The 21,951-nt window shown below is 46.9% G+C and overlaps 1 protein-coding gene across 2 annotated transcripts in view; it reads right to left on the minus strand.

Moving 5' to 3' along the window:
* Window positions 1-3,135: 3,135 nt before the first annotated feature.
* The window catches only part of CASS4 (Cas scaffold protein family member 4), a 29,538-nt gene continuing 10,722 nt past the window's right edge, over window positions 3,136-21,951 (minus strand). The window contains exons 2-7 of one of the 2 annotated variants that reach the window (XM_081832545.1): window positions 17,339-17,761; window positions 12,162-12,263; window positions 10,337-10,417; window positions 8,129-9,439; window positions 6,543-6,620; window positions 3,136-4,309 (exon numbers count right to left, since the gene is read on the minus strand). In XM_081832545.1, coding sequence (XP_081688671.1) covers window positions 3,899-4,309; window positions 6,543-6,620; window positions 8,129-9,439; window positions 10,337-10,417; window positions 12,162-12,263; window positions 17,339-17,761 — 2,406 coding nt within the window. In that variant the 3' untranslated portion in view covers window positions 3,136-3,898. The remainder of the gene's footprint in view (window positions 4,310-6,542; window positions 6,621-8,128; window positions 9,440-10,336; window positions 10,418-12,161; window positions 12,264-17,338; window positions 17,762-21,951) is intronic. The other variant, XM_081832546.1, reaches the window with a different exon arrangement.

Raw genomic sequence — 21,951 nt, forward strand, 5'->3', positions numbered from 1 at the left:
AAAAAAATAAAAAAGGATAGTTGCCCCCAAACCAGAAGCCCAGCTCCCCAGGGCTTGTCACACTGGGAGATCTCTCAACTAGGCTCCTCACCACTTCCATCCTCCTGATGAAATTTAATTTAATTGAGGTCAAGTTGCTATACCACCACCACACACCCACCATTTCCTCTTCCCTCCTTGAAAGGAAGCAGCACAGAATTCTGGGCATGAAAGAAAACTACTTAGCAAAACATTGCTGAAAGTTAAAAAACGCAATATTCTTCCTTTAAATGTTTTTCAGAAGCAATTATCCTATCGAATTAAAGGGAACTCATCTCATAACTGCCCTCTTTCAAAAAAAAAAAAAAGGAAGGAAACACATTTAGCTAAGAACAGCAGCTTTTATTATGTTCAACCCAATGGTTTTGTACTTGGTCAACAAAGGCCCTTGGTTTGAACTCGTCTCAAAATACATGTAGAGACAGAAAAAAATATAGACAGATATGTCTCCCTGTATGTTTATCTACCTGCCTGTCTACATACATACATCTGTAGTGTTCTGAAAGCAATAGGGATCTGTTGATCACCTGTTAGAGCCTCTCACATATGAAGGACCGAAAGAGTTAAAACAGCTAAAGCATTAGAACAGGGTCTGGAATGTAGTAATCACTTAATAAATACCTGCTGTTGTTACCACTATGGTGCAAAAATCATCTTGCCGGCTGGAGTAAACAGGTCCTGGTGCCTCCCTGCAACACCCTACCCGCCCCCCCCCCCCCGCCACGCCGCCGCCCTTCTTCCAACAAAATTCCCGACTTGGGTTGGGGCCCCTGTTGGGACACGGTTCTTGGGGCCTTTGCATTTTTGCATGTCCTTTGAGCAGAGGCATTGATGACATTTTGTTCTGAATTACATCTTCAAGGCGGTTTTTAGCAAACGCCCTGGGAAGACAGAGATCATGTCTCTCTCCAGAGCAGAAAGGCAGGTGTGTTTGCTGTCCAGTATCATAAAGACAATGTCTCGCTCTGAGGCAAGGCTTGATCAGGTTTGCGCAGAGGTCATTGGGAAAGACTGGGGCTGCCTATGCTGAGTTCTTTGGCTTTGACACAAACTCAGTGTGTGCATAGCCTCATCTGCATCCTGTTTTGCTCTGCCCTGGGACTTGGGCTGAGGTAGAAATGATATAAAGATGAAGCATAAGCTGCTTGCAAGGCTGTAAGGAAAATCCTTTGTCTCTGGGCGGAGGAGTTAACATAGCAGGCATCAATAATATCCTTGGAAAGGCTGGCTTGCAAGCTTGGCCTTTGGTTGTTTATAAAAACCTGGATTTGGGGAGGGTGCCCACCATCCCCAGAGTTGATGAGAATGGGTCAGCGTGCCTAAGCTGTTTGTACAAATAATGTGGTTCATGCTGGACACCTGCTTGCCTTCGAGAGTCTGGAATTCGGGGATGTGCCATGTACAGGCTGCCTACATGATCAGCCCCATGGAAACCCTGGATGGGAGGCTCTCGTGACCTTCCCCGGCGGGCATCATCTCACAGGTGCTGTCACAATTTGTTGCTGAGGGAATTAAAAGTGTCCCGTGTGACCAGGGAGAGAGGACTCCTGGCCACTTGAGCCTGATTTCCTTTGTACTGAACTCTTTGAGCCTTTCCCTTTGCTGTCTCTTTTCACTGTAATAGATCAGAGCCGTGAGTACGAACGTAATGCTGAGTCTTGGGATTCCTCCCTGCGAATCATTGGACCTAGCCGTGGTCTTGGGGGCCCCAGACACAGTCTCTGATCCCAGAATCTTCTGTCTTCTTGCAACATCCATGAAATTGGCAGGCTAACTTGTTAATTTAAAGTAGGGGGATCTCAGGGGCGCCTGGGTGGCTCAGTTGTTGAGCGTCTGCCTTCGGCTCAGGTCATGGTCTCAGGGTCCCGCGATCAAGCCCCGCATCGGGCTCCCTGCTCGGCGGGAAGCCTGCTTCTCTCTCTCCCACTCTCCCTGCTTGTGTTCCCTCTCTCGCTGTCTCTCTCTCTCTGTCAAATAAATAAATAAAATCTTTAAAAAAAATAATATAAAGTAGGGGAATCTCAGACATGTCATAGTTCTTGGTAGGGCTATTCTTTCCCTCTCTCGGGACACATGGGAGTGTGTGTGTGTGTGTGCACGCGCACACACGCACACATGCGCCTGTGTGGAGGGCTGAATCCCAAGTCTAAGTCAACCTGGGTACTACATGCCCTCCTTGTTGTGGGGCTTTCAGGGGCAGGCACCTGTTCTAAGCTAGTCCAAGCAGAATCAAGCCTCTTTTTTCTCTTCTGGCCACAAACCAAGGACATAACCTGGGGCAGCCACCTTGCAATCATGAGAGTTAACACAGAGAAAGTGGAACTGAGAAACTGGGCACCCACACCAGCCGGCCTTGAACCCAGTCTGCCCCTGGGTTATTTTAAGATACTTGAGTCAATTAATTTCCTTTATTGCTTAAGAAAGATTGGATATGGTTTTTGATCACTTGGAACAGAAGGAGTCCTAACCAATACAGATCACAGCTGTTCAAAGAATGTGGCTTCTCTGTTCTAAATTAGAGAACCAAGCAAGCCTCACAAAGATACGATCTTTCTTTAGAGACCCTAGGAGTAACTCGGTGAAAATAATCAGCTTTCTAACAGTCAACCATTTAGAAGTGCCTACTAAGTGCCGAGTAGCAGGCAGGCTGGTGACATTTCAGATGACTTCCAGCCTGAGGCTGCTGGTTCCAGGCTACAAAGGTGTTTAGTGGTTGAGATGTGTACAGGAGACATGGACCTTCACTTGAAGTGAAGTAAAGATGATGTAACCATAGCAACATGAGCTGAAGACCCAGCTGCAAGGAGAGGAAGAGGAGGTGGTTTGCCTTGAGGGGAGCTCTGCACCACTTTCAGATCTGTGCCCAGCAATGGATATCCTGTCCACACCACACCTTCTGGTTGCACCACCATGAGTGATGGCTTTGTTTTTGCCATACTAGCCTCGTGCATGAGCACTTGGCGTCTACTGCATCTCCCTACACACTTTGGGGAGAAGCATTTGAATAAGAAAAGTAAACATTGGTGGCTTTGCTTTGGTACCAGAATCTGGGTGACATGGATCACCACCTCTTCCAAAGAAAGGATTGCTACAAAGAATGCTTAAATTCATGATTATATTTACATAACTTTATAAATGGTAACAGATTTGAGACTGTTGAAGTACAAGCTTTTTCTGAGTAAACATACTGAATTTATCAACATAGGCTATTATATACAAAATAAATTAATAAGGAACCCAACAGAACATGTTACGTTGTAAATATGACATGCATCTTTAACTCGGTTAAGATAAAATAGAATATATATGTATAGCATATATATATATACACACATAAGTTATATATATATATATATATATATATATGTTGTATAAGATGCAGATACAGAATTTGTACCAAATCTCACAAAATTAATTCAGTCCAAAATGAAAACCTTACCACATTTGCTAACAGATGCAACAGAAATTCATCATTTGAAAATAAGTCTCTCCTCCTTTACTGTCTCCCTAGCACCTGACACATTGTGTATGTAATTCTTCATCACTTATCGTCTATCTCCCCACTAGATGGTAAGCTCCCTGAGGACAAGGCCTTTGTATGATTCACTGCTATATGCCCAGCTAACTATGGGCTATGCTATGCTATGCTAAAAACTTAGCAAGGTTCTTATTTAACACCTGGCTCTCTGCAGCATAAGCCAATGTCCTGGGGTTGTTTAGCCACTTGGTAATACCAGCTTCTGCCCATCAGTGCATCCCTAGGCTGGCTTTGCCCGTAGGACAGAGTTACACAGGTTGGGGCTGGGAAGCTGAAGCTAAGAGGTTAACCTTAGGGAGGGAGAAAGAAGGGGAAGGAGGCTCATTCCAACATCCCTCTGAATTGCCGAGTGTGTTGCTCCAGCTTCTGGGCCTCGGCCTGGAGGTGCCCCAGGGCTGCAGGGCAGGGGTACTTGAGCACGGCGTGCTTGGTGGCCAACGCGAGGTTCTTGAGCAGGCTGCAAAGGTGATTGCTGCCACAGAGAATCTCGTTGCGCACGTCCCTCTCCTGTGTCTCTTTGCACAGCGTGTCCACCAGCTTCTGCCCCACCATGATGACCAGCTTGCTCTGCGTGATGAAGATCTCGGGGGGCTGGCTGTTGCTGAGGCTGCTGTTAAACACGCCGATGGCTTTGAAGAGCGCCCCAAAATAGAGCCGGCAGTGTTCAGAAAGGTGGAATCTCTTCTCGGGATTCTGCTGACTCAAAGGCTGTGGGATGGGGGAGCTAGGATTCTGGAAAAGGGAAGAAAACAATTGATAAGAGACAGATTTGATCACCAGGCTGTGGTTGTCTCCTGTTTCCTATTTTGCTCAATTTTCTAGACTTTTTATAAGAAAAAATACAGTTTTGTTTGGGATGCCCCACAGTGCACCATCTGCCTAACAAATTAATCTTTTCAAAGCACTGTTACATATAAATTATAGTATTTATATATACAATCTTACCTATTGTGTTGTCTATATAATCTTACATGTTAAATATATAAAATCTTATTCAATACTCTCAACAAACCATTAGCAGCCCATCCCAAGAAGCACATTGACAATGACTAAATCTATAACTTTAAAAAGAATAAAAGAGGGATGCCTGGGTGGCTCAGTCGGTTAAGCGTCTGCCTTCCGCTCAGGTCATGATCCCAGGGTCCTGGGATCAAGTCCTGCATCGGGCTCCTTGCTCAGCGGGGAGCTTGCTTCTCCCTCTGCCTGCCACTCCCCCAGTTTGCGCGCTCTCTCTCTGACAAATAAATAAATAAAATCTTTAAAAAAATAAAAGAAAACTTGATGGTGAGATTTTAAAATTTAAAGAACAGATTTTAAAGGATTTAAAAAAAATCCTTTCTAATTCCAACATCGGCAGTAAACCTGAGCCCCCAAAATTTCTAGAAGAAATCCAAATATGCTGACCTATCTGCCTTAATATTATATTTCTCCAACTTGCTAGTAAGATTTCATCTAGAATTTTACTTCCATGAGTTGTATTTTCTGAAATGTGGAACCAATGTCTTCCAAAGCCTAGGCACTGTTGAAAGGTTCTCAGCATCTAACTTAGTGGCAACCCCTCCGGGTAATCACCCAAAGCCCGTTTGTTAGGACAGGTGGGGAGACTGGTGCTCTCTGAAGTGAGGGGGCTGCCCGTGGTTATTCATGTAGCAAAATGAAGAGCCGGCGCTCTAAGCTGAGTCGGCTAAGTCTGAATTCTTAGTCTTTTCGTTAAACTGCTCGCTCTCTCATCCACCTGCGATCTCAAAACTCACAGCCTGGAAGCACTCAGACAGTGTGAGAGGGTCTGACTTTTGTGCCCCCCAACTTCGTGTGTTGAAACTCTACCCTGTTACGTGAAGGTAGCAGGAGATGAGCCCTTGGGAGGTACCTGGGATTGGATGAGGTCCTTTGGGTGGGGCCCTGTTATGGGATTATGCCCTTGTCAGAGCTCATTTCCTCCTCTGCTCTCTGCCACGAGAGGACAGAATTAGAAAACAGAGGGGATCCCTCCCCAGGACCTGACCATGCTGGCTCCCTGACCTAGGACTTCCAGCCTAGGGATCTCGTTCTAGTTTGCCCCTGAGAAGACGAATGATCTTGTCCATGTCATGAGACATCTTTGTCCTTCCCTCCTCTACCTGCACCCACCCCCAGCCAGGGAGTTGATCTGTTTCACTGATCCCCAGGCTTCAGGTATTCAGACAACCTTCACAAGTTATGCCCTTTTTGCCTCCCTCTTTTTTTTTTTTTTAAAGATTTTATTTATTTATTTGACAGAGAGAGACACAGCGAGAGAGGGAACACAAGCAGGGGGAGTGGGAGAGGGAGAAGCAGGCTCCCTGCAGAGCAGGGAGCCTGATGTGGGACTCGATCCCAGGACCCTGGCATCATGACCTGAGACGAAGGCAGTCGCTTAACCGACTGAGCCACCCAGGCGCCCCCTTTTTGCCTCCCTCTTAACCTGACTTGCTTCATCTTTGTCTTTAAAGGAATCCACTGGTTTTACTTATACTAGTTTAATGGAAACTCTTCAGATTGGTAACTGGAAAATCATTGTCATTTGCCGCAAGTAGAAGGTAACCAAAAAAATAAGCACAATGATAACATCTTTGACTAAAAAAAAAAAAAAAAAGGAAGAACATCGAGTGCCAAAGAGGTGTTGATGATACACAAGCTCCAAACCAAAACAGTTTTTCTATTGTAATCAGAAGCATTAAAAGAGGATGTCAAAGGTCATGTCAGTCCCACCCGTGATAAACCTGCAGACCACTGAGAACTATGTCACTAATGGTTCAAGAATCGTGCTCCACATACTGGGGTTCACTGGACTTGTTCAGGGCTCCTTCTACTGCAAACAGGAAAAACTGTCACAAAAACATCTACTCCCAAAGGTGTCATGGCTAGAATGCCGACTTGTTCATAGCAGGAGACATCTCGAGCGATAAAGGGTCAGAAGTCCGGGAGAGCCAGCCCTATCACTTACCTGTCCTTCGAAGTTTTTGTTTTCATCCAACCTTCCTTCCAAGACGGGTTTTTCTGTCTCTTCTAGGTTAGGCAGCTTCTGAAAAATAAAATGCCTTCCAATTACCAACGTGAGTGGTTTTTACACTGTACAGAGGTATTTAAGTCCACTTTAAAACTTGAGCATTTTTCTTTATATTTTTGTCAATGGTTCTGCCTCCAGATGCCTTTTTTAAAAATTTAAAATCAGTTAATTAACAGATAGTATATTATTAGTTTCAGAGGGCTGATGCCTTTTTTTCAACAAAGGAGACTCTGCAAGACCAAGGGCTGAATTTTGCCTACCAGCATGGCTTGATACAAGGACACGTGAGTTTTTTATTTTTTTAACATTTTTTAAAGGTTTTTATTTATTTGACAGAGAGATAGAGAGAGAGCACAAGTAGGCAGAGTGGCACGCAGAGGGAGAGGGAGAAGCAGGCTCTCCACTGAGCAGAGAGCCCGACGTGGGGCTTGATCCCAGGACTGACCTGAGTCGAAGGCAGACGCCTAACCGACTGAGCCACCCAGGCACTCTGGACACATGAGTTTTTAAAAAATTGTATATATATATTTATATTTATATTTGTGTATAGTATACCTCTTTATCTATATCTACATCTTTAAATTAGGGAATGAAAAATACCCATGTTTCTAGCTTCTCTAGAATGTGTGAAAGCTGTTACACCAACCAGCAGGCATTTTAACAGAATACCACACAAGACTGGGGCTAAACCTGGTGATGGGTATTGGGGAGGGCACGTTCTGCATGGAGCACTGGGTGTTATGCACAAACAATGAATCATGGAACACTACATCTAAAACTAATGATGTAAGGTATGGTGATTAACATAACAATAAAAAATGCCACTAAAAAAAAAAAAAAGACTGGGGCTAAAAGGGCCAAGTCATGTTGTCCCCGGGTTACGTGCCATGCCTCTTGGCACTTGCGATCCTTGAACCAGAAGTTCTCTTTCTACAATGTCTGAACTCATGCAGCAAAGAATTTCTAACAGTAACTGCAGTCTGGAGGCTGCTAAGACCATGCACAATTTGGAAGAGTGTTTACACTTCCTCTTCTGTTTCTAAGACACACAAACACAATGACTAAATCAACAACTTTCAAAAGTGCAAGGAAACTGGGGAGTGAGATTAAAAAAAAGGTGCTCAAGGAACAGATTTCAAAAGGTTTTCAAAGTCCTTCCTAACCCTAGTATTAGAGATAAACTATCCCTTGGGAGTTTCCAGAAGACATCCTACGTGCCTTAATATTGAAGTGTTTATCTTACTTCTTAATAAGATTTCATCTACATTACTTTTATGAATTTTAATTTTTTTTAAATGGAACCAATGTCTCTCAAAAATTATTGAAAGATCATTATCTTTCAATATCCAATTATAGTTCTATAATTATAGTTCTATAATTGGATATTTTTATTATTATTATTGGATAATAAATATCCAATTATTGAACTATCTAACAAATAGTGAAAGGCTCTTAGCATCTGATGGGCGACCCCTCCAGATGAAATTTGAAAGCCTCCTTCTATTTTACCACCCTGAACTCACCAGTTCACAGATAATTGTCCCGTTTTTCTTTAGTAGCTCAGGGGAGTGTTCGCTTTCCTTTTGTTCATTAAAAGGAGCACTTCTTTGGTATGATTCAATTTCCGTTTGGGGAAGCTGGATGCATTTTGCAAGCTTCAGTTGTGCATTGGGGGTCATTTGCAAGGTATCTTCCTTTTCACAGTTCTGCTTGAAAAGGAGCTTCCCATTGGCAATGACAATGGAGGCAAACCTCTTGATGTCTTCTGGAACCATCCGCGCCACCATGACAAATCTCTCGAGGTCATCCAGGCTGTTTTGGACTTTGTCCGTCACGAGGACTTCCAAGGACCAATTGCAGCTATCCAGGCTTTCCTTTGTTCCAAGCAGGATCTGGTAGGAATTGGAGATGGTCTGTAGCTGGTCCCTAATTCTGGCCTGAAGGTTAGTGTCGCTGAGGTTACAGGCAGTCCCACGGACCCCGCGGGCAAAATCCAGGAATGCTCTCAAAGATTCTTCCACGTGGTCAGCGGCGCTGCGGATGGCGCTGAGGTTGGCCTCCAGACAGTCTCTGAATCTCCACTTCCTGCTGACGAAGAGCATCAGGCTGGCGACAGAACGGGCCACCTCATGCTGCAGAGCTGCTACCGTCTCTCTGGCCAAGTCCGGATCCAAGGAGAGCTCCTTTCCTGACTCCTCTGAGCAGGAGCTAGACGAGGAGTCCGTGGACAAGGAGGAGCACGAGGAGACAATGCTGGCTCTGCTGTCAGAACTGGAAACGGACAACCTGTCCGGTTCCGGAGACAGCGAGGGGGCCTGGCCAGAGAACCACGAGGAGCTGCGGTCCGGGGCATTCTCCGGAGCCCCCTTGACTCTCCCCAGCTCCTTCACAGCCAGGGGGCCGCTCGGCATCACTTTAGGGATGTCATAAATGTTTGGCTTGGTGTTTTTCTGTTCCACCCGGGGGTTCAGAAAGCTTGAAGGCACCTTGTAACCAGCGCCCTCGTCCAAGGGAAATGTGTCCCTGGGTGCCAGGGATTTATAAGAAGGAATTTCTGGAAGGCTGAGTTTTTTCTGCATGGGCACATTTTTATGCAGGTGTGGATAGAGGGACCTTGCTCTGCTGTTTGGAGGATTCTGGAAGCTGGACATATACCTGGGCGGAGTGTGGGGCTCTGATTCTTTCACAAAGCTGCTCAAAGATGCATTTCTGCCATTGGCTTTTTCTGGAGACACTGGTGTGTCATAAATCCATTCTGATTTCTGGAGGCTTGGTAACGTGTTGTAGCTGCCTCGCCTCACGGCAATTGCCGACACCAGGGGAGCACTCTGCCCCTGTGAAGAACCACACAAAAATGCCCAGGTCAGTAGCAATAAAAAGAGGGTTTGAGCAACTCATTTGACAAAGGTGCAACTACACTGAGGACCTACTAAGTGCTGGGTACTGTGCTTCTTACAAATCTGATTGTCACTCCCTTCCTCAAGCATCTTCAGTGGCTCCCCATTGCCATGATCACTCAAGACCCTTCATCATCTGGTTGTACCCACCTTTAAGCTTCCCCACCACGGCGGCCACCAGCTTCCTTGTGGGTCCAGTCACCCCGGCGGTTCACCTTCCCCTGAACTCAGAGTGCTCCCTTAGTCCACTGTAGTTCATTTTTCCCAAACCAGTCCTTCTGTTCTACATGCCCTCCCGACCCGCTCCTTGCCCTCTAACAAACTCCTATGCATCTCTCACAACACTTCAGAGATGTCATCTGTTTTTTAAGGCCTTCCCCAAAAAACTTGGGCATAGGTATATGTACTGTAAATGTGTGACAATTCGACAATGAACAGATTTTCAATTTAAGGCATGTCCCCTATAAACAAATAAAAATCTACCTTAACACAACATATCTCTGAGGTACAAAAGAAGAAGAAGAAGAATTTTCCTAAGATCTACTGAGCTTTTGCTCTGTGCCAAACACTATACCTGTATGAGGTTCCCCACGAGAATTATCTCAATCCTCACAATTAGTCTGTCATGAGAAACTGAGGCACGGAGAAGAGAGAGGACTTGCCCAAACCACATTACTCAACCTGTTCCTTAATACCACTGCCATCAGGAGTTTCAAATGAAATAAGCTCTGCTATGAGGAATTTGCATTCCCAATTTTGACCAAGCTGATAAAACGTCCCAGAGGATGCTCACATTTTCCTAGCATCAGATCTCTGGTGCCTTGTCATACTTACATGTGGTTGGCTGGCCAAGGGACCAAGTCCTGCCTTTTGGGGGCTGGGGGGTATATCATATAACAGCTGCTTCTCTGGCTCCTGGGGAAAGACAGAAAAGGATAACTTGGATTTTTCCTTCCTGCGCAAACTCTGCCCACTCCAGTGTTTTGTTTTGTTTTACCAAATGAAAATAGAAATCACCAAAGACTTTGAGGCTTTTGGTCATGATGCTCGCATGGTGGAAGTTTATGTGGTTATGTTTTCAACAATGGACTTTGTGCTTTAAAAAGATGCTTTCTTGGGTTGCCTGGGTGGCTCAGTCGATTAGGCGTCTGCCTTCAGCTCAGGTCATGATCCCAGGATCCTGGGATCGAGTCAAACACTGGGCTCAGTGGGGAGCCTACTTCTCCCTCTGCCTGCCGCTCCCCCTGCTTATGCTCTCTCTCTCTCTCTCTCGGATAAATAAATAAAATCTTTTTTAAAAAATAAAAAAATAAAAAGATGCCTTCTTGACCGAAGCTGGGGACAAACTAGAGAGAGAATGAACTTGCCTAAAAACAGGGGCTCATTTGCATCTCTAAGTTAGCCTTAGGATTGACTAAGCAATACATGGAATTGGGACTTAATATGCTTCTGTCTTTCTTGTTTGTTTTTCTCAGCAGAAATTTTCCTGTGCTTGTAATTTGTGTGTTCATCCTGCAAATATTCACTGAGCGCCTGTTAACCACCAAGACACTAAGCCAAATGACGTATATACATCCAGTAAGGAGCAAAAGACATGGTACCCAAACAGATGATGTGCATTTTTTTTTTTTGGTACAGCAATTAGAAAACACATATATCAGGATGTGAAAAGTAGGTGTGTATTCCAAAGCGACAGGGAGAAGCACCGAAACAGGGTCTGCACAAAAAGAGGGAAAATGCTGGACTCCGGAGAGGGGTTTCTTTGGAGAGAGCCGAACTGTGAGTTTCTTATTGACTCCTTCTCACTGGGGAAGGGTAGGGTGCATTTCGTTCCCCTCAGACAGAGTGGAAAGTGCACCAATGGGACCTTCAATGACGAATTGTGCCACCTGGGTGTGGGGTCGTGGGGCACAGGGGCTAACTCCGGCTTGGGAAAAGCTAAGGGTGAGAATCTGATGGCTGTGCTGGGGATGACCTGTTCTCGAGCGGGGACCAGGGTGAAGAAAGTGCAGGAGATGCCTTGGTCAAAACAGTTGAGGGGGCCCCAAAATTCTTGGTCATCAAGGTAAATAATAATGGGATGCAACATTTTTTTAAAAAAATATCACAGTGTGAAAAACTCATGATGAACAAAATTTTCAATAAAGACAGGGTCAAGAGGGCCGGAGTGAGGGTGAGGTGAGTGAGGCGAGTCCTGCACATATATCTTTAAGACTTTTGTGCCCAAGGCGTAGCCGTGCTCCTGGCATCTGTCCTGGCAAAGGGAGCAAGTGTGTTCATCCACGGGCCACAGGTGCAGGTACGGGGAGAGGAGAAGAGATGCTCAGCAACAGGTGCAGGTGCGGGGCGAGGAGAAGAGATGCTCAGGAACAGGTGCAGGTGCGGGGCGAGGAGAAGAGATGCTCAGGAACAGGTGCAGGTGTGGGGAGAGGAGAAGAGATGCTCAGCAACAGGTGCAGGTGCGGGGAGAGGAGAAGAGATGCTCAGCAACAGGTGCAGGTGCGGGGAGAGGAGAACAGATGCTCAGCAACAGGTGCAGGTGCGGGGAGAGGAGAGGTGGAGAGAGGAGAGGCTCGGCGGCACCTGCTTGAATGCAGAAAAGCAATCTGCCTGACATGGGGAACCCCACGGGCCGGGCAGGACCAGGGCTGACACTCACCTTCAGGGCTGGGGGACCCCGGCTCTGGGCCGGTACATCATACACCTGGGAAGGCAGCATTGGCAACGAGGCCCAAGCAGGTCTGGGGATGGTGAAGAGGGCCTTGGGGAGACAAAGAAGAGCCAAGGGAAGGAGACGTCACTGCAGAGTCCGCAGATCATGTTCCAAGTTACCCTCACACAACAAAGGCAGCCTGACAGTGTGGAGGCCATGTCCCTGCACCCCTGCCTGGCGGCCCTTCCCTCAGACCTCGGACCCAGGACATGGGAGGGGAAGTCCCGAGGTGGCGGCCAGTCTTCCTCACGTGGGGGCCCACAGCTGCCTGCGTCAGCCTCACCTGGGCAGCAGGCTCAAATGCAGATTCCCGGGCCCCATGTCAGTTGTACTGGGGTCTCTGAGTCCTGTGGGGAGCCTGGGAATCTGCAGTTTCAGTGAACCTCCCAGGTGATTCTGAAGTTCTCGAGGGATCCGGGGCTGTGATTCCAATCTGGGGGTGTTACTGTGTTCATCTGATGATGCTGGGGATGCAGCAGTGAGCCGGACAGGAGAGGCTCAAAGGGTGTGAAGTGAACGGACTCAAGGGGGCGGGGAGGGAGCAGGGGCCTGTCACAGGATGTGTTACTGGGGATGAAGGCCGATGGCGCAGCAGGAGGGGACCAGACCAAGGTGGCCCTCAGCCTTGGAGGCTGTGCTTATAACTGGATTCGAGTGAATCCTCCAGAACTCATGAATGTCAACTCTACACCGGGTACCACACTGGCTGCTCCAGGGGCCGCAGCTTCCAGACCTGGCCAGGGAACCAACCACCTGGCGAACTTCAAAATGATACGGTTGCCCGGCTCCACGTCAGACCTCTCAAACAAGGACGTCTCCAGGAGGGGCCCGGGAATGGGTGATTTATATAAGGGAGTGCGTGCTGTCTGCCAGGGTCAAGGTCTAATGGGGGAGAAATAAGGTGGGGACACAGCCAGGACGCAGGCTGGAAAGCGAGACAGGGCCTTGAGGAGAGGAAAGGGTCAAGTCCAGAGAGTTGGCGGAGGGAGACTGCATTTCCCACTGGGTCCCCAGGAACCTGTCACTGGAAAGGGCTTACTGAATTGGATCGCGTGGATGGAGAGGACCTGAATATGTGCAGCCGGGGAGGGCAGTCTAGGTAGAGGAGCAGCTTATGAGGACTAGATCAGAGTCCCTTTGTTCACGAGGGCGACCCGGCATGGCAGGAAGGAAATGAGAGTATCTACTTATTTATTTGCTCGTTTTGGGTGAAAGAAAGTGTACAGCTTGAGGCACTGGTAGGGACCAGTGGGTCCCACCACTGATCAGGCTGGAATGACGGACGCAGATAAAGCAGCCACAAAGCGAACGGGACAGACATTCCTTCCCAGGACACAGTCAGCTGTCGAGTGTCAAAATAACCTCCCTCCAAATGATGACTGCTTCCTCACTCACAGAGAAAGCTGGTTCTCTAAAATCCTAGGCTCTCGGGAGCATTGCAGTCTGAAGTTCTATCAGTGAGAAGGAAACATCCCACTCTCATCAGAGAAGCAGGCTCACTTTCGGTCCCCAACACAGAGCTTGTGACGCGAGGTATCAGATGCAATATTGCCCATCTACCTCAGCCTGGAGGGTCCCAAAGAGAGAACAGCCTGCTTTGAAGTCTGGGCTGACGCTGAGCCCTTTACACACTGCCCTGTTGTGCATCGAGCCTATCAAGACAGGCCTTTGTATTCACGTCACCTTTTCCCAACCCCATAACTAATCAAGCTCCCTTATCCTCTGTTTGTGAGACAGCCCACGGTTCCTCTGCTCTGTGAACCCTCTCTCTACAGTGGGGCAATAAAGCTGACTTTGTCCCTCCTGGTCTTAGGCTGATTGGTCTACACTCCATGCTGGGTTAAATCCAAGCTCCTGACACGCCTGCCCTGTCCAATTGCCAGGCCATAGGCCGTCACCTCCACCTCCAGCTTATTCTGTCCCCTGCCACAGAGCTTTTCCAAATGCACTCCCATTGCCTCTTACCCTCTAAGACCCCAAGCCCTTTGTCTTTCTGTAGCTGACTTTGTGGGTAGACCACCCACGGAGGACAAAGGGGCTTTCATGTGTGTGGAATTTCAGGTGGTGGAAGCTGGTTCAGAAATGCCCAGTGTTTCTTGAAACACAGAGGTTCAAGGTGGCAATCAATTAAGGAACATGTCTGAGAACCACGATTTCAAAATAGGGAGACAAAAGGAAATTCCAGTTCAGGAACTAGTGGGTCTGAGAATAATTCCACCAGGAAGTTGGACCCTTTTCACTTGAAATAGGAAAGATTCCCCTTTCTGAATTCAAACCAACATCAAATATGTTCTTTGTATGGTGATTTAAAAAAAAAAAAAAAAAGTCAGACCAGCATATTACATTAAGGAAGTTGGACTAAAAAGTAAAACAAAGCTCAAGACAGTGGTTACCCTGGAGGAAGTGACCAGAAGAAAGCGTGAGGGGGCTTCTGGGGTGCTAGTTTTGTTCTGTTTCTTGATCTGGGTACTAGTGACTAAGCTATCCCCTTAGGATCTGTAGGTTACTTCTCAGTAAAAAGCTAATTTCGAAGAATAGATAGCATCAGCCACAGAGTCAGGAAAATGAAGAGCAAGGGCATGCAGAGTCTAAGGTCATGGGCAGCCACATGCGGGCACAAGGAAGTTTCGGTCGCTGGTATTCATCCCCCTGTGACCCTGGCTGGGCCACCTCACCTCCCTGGAAATTAGTTCCCTCGTTTGTAGCATGACAAGTCATTCTTAAGACCCACCGAGGCCTCTTCCAGCGATAGAGACGTCTGATCCTGACACGTGGATTCCTTGATTAGACAACTCGAGAAAAGTGACATATTTTCACCTTTCTTGGTTTTTAATTTTTGGTCAACCTTAATCTAGTGATCGTCCATGCAGGGCTAAGGGGAGTCTGTGAAATGGGTCACCTGGCCCAGTTCCATGCCTGTGAACTGCCCGTTAGAAAACAGCCCAAAGCGAGTGGCCGGATTTGCCTAGTTCTATCGAGCACTTCTGCCCACCAAGGAGTCAGGGCTAACCCCCAGACTACTCGGATCGGAAGCTTCTGAACTGGGTTTCATCCACTTCTTCTAGCTCCTTCCTTCTTGTGGTAGAAGAAGGAGTGGAATTATTTAGCATCACCAGAAGGCACAGCTTTGAGGAGCACTTAGAAGTGATGTGGCAAGACAGAGAGGTATAGAGGGGTGTTGGGATGGGCCCACTCTCCCAGCATGGTTGTGGCTGCCCCGGAAGCCAGGTGACCACACTACTGATTTCCAAGCCACAGTTGGCATTTCTTGCTCTCAGAGACCCCCCTCCCCTCCCCTGCCCCTGCAAGCGCATTGAAGGCGATACAAACAAAAAGTGGGGGAGGAGGGAGAAAAATGTAGATGGAGCAGCCACAGAGGAAACGGAAGCAGGAGAAAAAGGCAGGAAAGTTCCCCAGGTGTCTTACTGGGCCCACTTCAAGAGCCCCTGGTTTCTGAATTCCCCATCGTGGTTGTGGTTTCTGTCCACGGCCGCAGCCTTACAAGGCGGTGGGTGGGGGGCTCCCATCACAGACACGCTTCACGTCAAGGGCACATCTCCCAGCCAACGCCCTGACCCTTCGCCGAGTTAGGTTTAGAGAGTAAACGCATCGTTCTCTTTATTGCGATGCCCGTCTAGAAGTTGGGGTCCACGGTCACTTCATTCATTTAACAAACGTTAAAGCGGTAGGAGCCTTCCCTGGGCTCGGGTGCCTGGGACACCCGGTGAACAGAAGACACGGCCCCCGTGTGCCTTTTGGGGAGAGGGGGAAACCCAACTTAACTTCGGCAGAGACTACTTGCTCGTGGAGGAAGCCCCACCAAGGCCCTGCTCTGAGTCAGCTGCTCAGACAGCAGCTGAGCGTGCCAGGCCTCCCGGTGGGCTGCCGCAGAAGGCGTGACCAGCTTCCTTGTGGGGTTCACAGGCGGGGGGGGCGGGGGAGCAGCCTTCCTGGACGCAGACCTTGCCAGGACCCCTGCCCAGAGCTGGGGCCAGGTGGGATGTGTCCTTTGAGCTGAAAGCAAAGTGTGCAGGAAACACCCACAGTGACAGAAGACCATGCAAATCTGTTCTGCGTGCTTAACACCTCATCAAGGCCCGGGCCTGGGGACAGCAATACATTACTTTTCTCCTTTCTTCTTTAAATTCCTTTCCATATAAAAAAAAAAAAATGTTTTCATTCTGCATCTACCTAGTGCTTCATTTCCTCTGTTTTTTTTTTTTTTAAATTGCTATTTTTGAAAATTGCAGATGTCATACATACTGTATAGAACACACAAATCAATTTCCTGATCTCTCTGCTCATTAACTGGGCACCCACCCCAGGCCAGGCACAGTGGCAGGTACAGGGAATGTAAGAGTGACCAACTCCACTTCCTAAGGGGACCTCTGTAGGTGTGTGTTCTTTCAGTGGTGAGCACGCACACATATATACACACAGATCATTTGGTTTTTTTTGTTTTGTTTAGTTTTTGTTTGGTTGGTTTTGTTTAAATGGTTATTTTTTCTCCCTTATATGTGCCTCCTAGAACGACTTCATTTTTTTTTTGACAAGTGCCTAGTATGTTGTAGGGATAACAAACATTTATGCAACCAATCCCCCCATTAACAAACATTTAGGCATCTTAGATTTTTCCCTATAACAAAAAATGCTATTATGGCCATGGCCTCCTCACCCAGATATATGTTTGCCTCCTTGGGTATTTCTGTAGCAATTCTGGAAGTAAAGTTTCTTGGCTGAAAGGAATATAGATGTTAAATCTGTTGGGTAATGTCTTGCCTTTGAACCAATCACTAGAAGTCCTAGTGTCCAAAAAGGCCATGGTGGAAGTCCTTAATACTTTCATGAACAGCTCCACTAAGCTTTCAATTTCCTGCCAAGTGGGGATGTCTTGGAGAGCAGGGGGCAGGGGGTGGGGTGGGGAATCACTAGAGTGCCGAGAATATTAGTGAGAACTGAACTGGGGGCCAAATACGAGCTCCCATCATCACCCAGTCAAAGGGGTCCAGGTTCCCACTTTGCACATTGATCCTCCCAATGGACACCAAGAACTCAAGGGCAAGGTCAGCCCCTGGGAGTTACATATCCCTCGACCCTTCTGTTTTATTTGGAAACATGCATACCTGTTTCGGAAAGCTTAGAGTCTTTTCACAGACGATTCTGGCGTGGGCAGGTGGGTCAGGGAATTCGTAGACTTGCGCGGTGGTGGGTGGAGGCCGCTCTACCCAGCCCTTCATGTGCTCATATACAGGGCCTGGAGTTGGGGGCTTGAGCAGGGTGGGTACCTGGTAGGTCTCCTCGGAGTTGGCGAGAGCTTCCTCCAGGCCTCTCAGGAAAGGGGGACAGGGCCTGTCAGCGGGGGCCTCAGGGAGGATTTGGAGGCGGTTGGCAGGGGCCAGACCTTGCCTTCCGTGGAGCAAACACTTCCACCAGCCCTCGCTTTCTGGCACGTTTTGTTCCAGAATGGTCAAGATGTCTCCTCTGCAGAAAGCCAGCTCGTAGGAGCAGTCTGGGTGGTTGTCATAAAGTGCTCTGGCCAAGAGTGTCTGGGGATGGGAGGAGAAAGAATTCATTGTTATTACTGTTGCCAACAACCGCTCCACCAAGCCCCTGGCTTAGAAACACATTCTTTTTTTTTTTTTTTAAGATTTTATTTATATATTTGACAGAGAGAGACACAGCGAGAGAGGGAACACAAGCAGGGGGAGTGGGAGAGGGAGAAGCAGGCTTTCCGCTGAGCAGAGAGCCCGACGTGGGGCTCAATCCCAGGACTCTGGGATCATGACCTGAGCTGAAGGCAGATGCTTAATGACTGAGCCACCCAGGCGCCCCTTAGAAACACATTCTTATGTTTCCTTGACCCCACAGGCTTTTGTCCCTACTCTTTGCCTGATTTATTCCGACCCATCCTTGGGGTCTCTGGTGGAATGTCATCTCCTCAGGGCAGTCTAACCTGTCGAGTCTCCTGACTGTGCTCTCAGGGCACGGTTTTCATTTGTGATGACCATGAGCTTCTCGGGGGAGTGCAGCAGAGCACATAGTCGGATTGAAATCCCAGCTCTGCGACTTCTTAGCTGTGGGCCTTGGAGCAAATTAGCTACTCTCTCTGGGCCTCAGTTTCCTCGTCTGTCAAATGGGACTAATGATAACATCTTGCTCAGGGGGCAAGAATGAAAAGTGTTGTTAGGTACATAAAGCTCACTGAATAGGGCCTGGCAGTTAGTAGGTGCTCAGTAAAGGTTGGCTGTTACTGTCCTAATGATCATAGTGCTCTTTGTCTCGTTGTCGCTATTTTTCTCCTGAATTGGATTCTAAGTTCTGTGACTGCTGGGACCATATCTCACTTATTTGCTGCTCTGTCCCCAGCATCAAGAACAGATTCAGGTGCATGAGAGATGCTCAGTCAATGTTCATTAGCGGGGTAGTGATGAAATAGAGACACAAGAGTTAGTGACTAGTCTATGGTCACACAGCCAGGATCAAAACCCAGTCAGGGGCCCCTGGGTGGCTCAGTCGGTCAAGCATCTGCCTTCAGCTCAGGTCATGATCTTGGGGTCCTGGGATTGAGCCCTGTGTCGGGTTCGGTGCTCAGCAGGGAGTCTGCTTGTCCCTCTCCCTCTACCGCTCCCCCTGCCCATGCTCATTCTCTCTCAAATAAATAAGTAAATTCTTAAAAAAGAAAAAAAAAACCCAACCCAGTCAGTCTCCCTAATTCTCAGATTCATGCTCTTTCTGTAAGCCACATGGTCCTCAAAGGAAAATCACCCTGTCTCAGGGGCAGCAATGGGTAAACCTCCTTCTTATATGGATTTTTGCTGTAATTAAATGAAAGCAGTTTGTTTCTGTGGGTTTTAACATGATCACCTGTTATTATATCAATGCACACTTGTCACAGAAAAATTAGGAAATACAGAAAAGAAAAAAGAGGTGAAAATTATCCATAATCCCACCACTTAGAGGTAACTTTTCAGACTATTTTGGTATTTATCCCTCTGGTTGCTTTTTTCTTCCTTCGACTAAATTTAGTTAGTTATACCTCTTATACTCATAAAACAAAGCAAAAATGATGAGCCATCCCGTTACATTTGTTAAGAAGTGTTGGTTTTATTTACTTTTTTGTAACAGTTTTTCTGTTACAAAAATGGAATTGGATGTCTAACTGCTGAAAAATATCATTTTAAACACACAGTAAGGTCTCTATGTATTTAGAGAAACACTGTTGCATGTCTATGTGAGAAGCATAAGTAAAGTCAGATCCTCCATGCAGAAGCTGACAATCCCACATAAAATCTACTGCAGTTGAGGTCCTAGGAGATCATGAATAAGTTTTGCACATGGAACTTTCTTCTTGCTACAAAAGCAAGGACAGAGAGAGTAGAAAACAATGATAATCAAATAGAAGAAAACAGAAATGCCTGCCACAGAGAACAACTGTCACTCCTTTGGTTCGTGACCTCTCAGATCTTGTGCATATTCGTTCATATACATACCGAGAGTCAGTTGTATTTTAAAAACCTCATGGGATCATATGCTACATATGGCTTTATAATCTGCTTTTTTTCTACTTAATAATAGATTGCGAACATTTTTCCGTGTCCATGAACAGCTTTCTTCATTCAGTATCTTTTTAAATAGTGGTGCCATTTTCCACTGTGAGGATGAACCATGCTTGTCCTTCCTGATTCTGGGACATTTTAGCTAATTCCAGTTTTTAGCTATTACAAACAGTGCTAAGATGATCCATCTTCATCGCTAAATATTTGCAACTCTCCCTATTTATTTCCACAGAGAAATGTCCAGGTGGGTGAAATCCTTAGGGCTCCTCCTTCCCTCATTGTCCTTGGGCATGGTTGACTCATGTACACTTTCGTCCATTGTGAATGAGACTGTCCATTTCCTCCCAGCCCATGACCCTCAGCATGAGCTCTCGGTTGGATGGTACATTTGTTTTAAAATCTTTGTCATGGAAACTTGAGAGGTTTTTGAACTCATTCTTGGAAATTAACTCATTTTTAAAAAGAAAGAACATGGTCCTGAAGCATTAGAGGTGTGTGTGTTGTGAAGGACATTCCTGCCTGTGGGCATCTCCTCTCCCATCCCGGGTGAACCAGAAACCCTCCCCTGGGAGGGAGGCACAAATCTCACTGGTTGGAGGTGGAGTGAGTGTATGGGGTTACACTGAAAAGCAGAGAGCCCAGTTAGGGCTAATAAACACCAATTTCCTTCTGGGTGTGAGGAACTCCACGACGTGTCCCCTTGGCCACCTATGTATTCCTTCATAAGGGCAGCCGACCTTGGCTGAATGTTTACGAGCTACGGCACTGTTCCCCGTGCTTGAGTTTGGGGATACCAACTTTGATCATGTGATGATCCACTCTGTGAACTTCCGAGGCTCCCCCGCAACCCCTGCTCTCCCCAAACCTTCAGGGCCCTGAGAGATTGCACTCCCGCCTACATCTCTAGGCTCGTGGTATCACTTCCTCATCAGCCCCATAGGAGCGCTACCCTTTGTGGGGGCTTGAGTCCTTCGCACAGGCTGTTCCCTCTTTCCGAGAGTCAGCAGTTGTGTGCCTAGTTAGACCCACTCTTCTTTCCAGACTCCTCTTAGATGTCCCTTCTTTGCAAAAAGATTCCTTGACACCCAGACTCCTTCAGACTACACTAGTCCTCCCCATTTTTTTTGCCCAATGCTTTTCCATGTCAGGACTGATGACACTCACATATAATTCATTAAGTAGGTGATGATCATCTATTTGGTATCTATGTCCGGGCTAGAGCACTGGCTCCGGAAGAGGACACCTTCCTTGCTCTAACTGCATCCCCAGCTTCCAGCACACAGCAGGTGCTCATTGGTTGCTTTTTGAGTTAATGGGTGGAGAAGGCTGAATAATGTAATACCCTTGTGTTCAAGTCTTTGGGAGATAAAGGGACACTCAGTACCGACATGAGAGCCCCTGTGTCTTTCTAGAGTAGGGTAAAAAGGAGGTTCTCTGAGACTCTCTGCCCATCCCATTAGGTGGCCTTTGGTGAGAATGACCACCAAGATGTCCCAAAGATGGGCCTCAAGACCAGGCTAGTCTGCACACTCAGTGACTGTCCCATGAATGTAGTGTGAGTGTGTTTCCAGCCTGCGGAATCTAGCAGAGATGAAGCATTTAGAGAGAAGAGAGTTTTAGAATCTTATAAGGAGTACCAATTAAAGGCCAGGATTTAGTGAAGTTCCATGTTACTTTGTAGATTTTTTTCTAGTTAATAATAATCTCTGTATAGTAAGAAAAGAACCTGAAAGGTTATGGTTTATTACCTTGTCAGACTTGAACCAGACTTATAACTAAGCCCTGCAATCCTCTCTTAATAATCCTTTATTAAATTGCCTACAATTACCTAGATTCCTAAGTGCTCTTTGACCCAGTTTGAACATCTTACTGGTTCTCTCATTAATGAATCCGTTTAATAAAATCTTTGACATGAGTTCATTGTATGTTCTCCTGAGGTTCATGAGTTTACCTTCCTGAACATTACACTTCAACTGTCCACACTGGCGAGAAAACAGAAACACAGTCTGCAACCAATCACCACAACTTCACGAAATACACTTGACACATCCATAAAAGAAAAAGCTGATCATCTGAGACGTGCCTGCATTTGTCTAGAAATAAGATCACGCGTGCATACAGAGAGCAGTTGCTGCAGTGTGGTAGCTGCTCGGAAACGTCCAGATTGGCACCAGCTTCGT

Source organism: Leptonychotes weddellii, chromosome 10 (genome assembly GCF_054177405.1).
Source record: "Leptonychotes weddellii isolate Sample4059 chromosome 10, ASM5417740v2, whole genome shotgun sequence".
NCBI classification, from domain to species: Eukaryota; Metazoa; Chordata; class Mammalia; order Carnivora; family Phocidae; genus Leptonychotes; species Leptonychotes weddellii.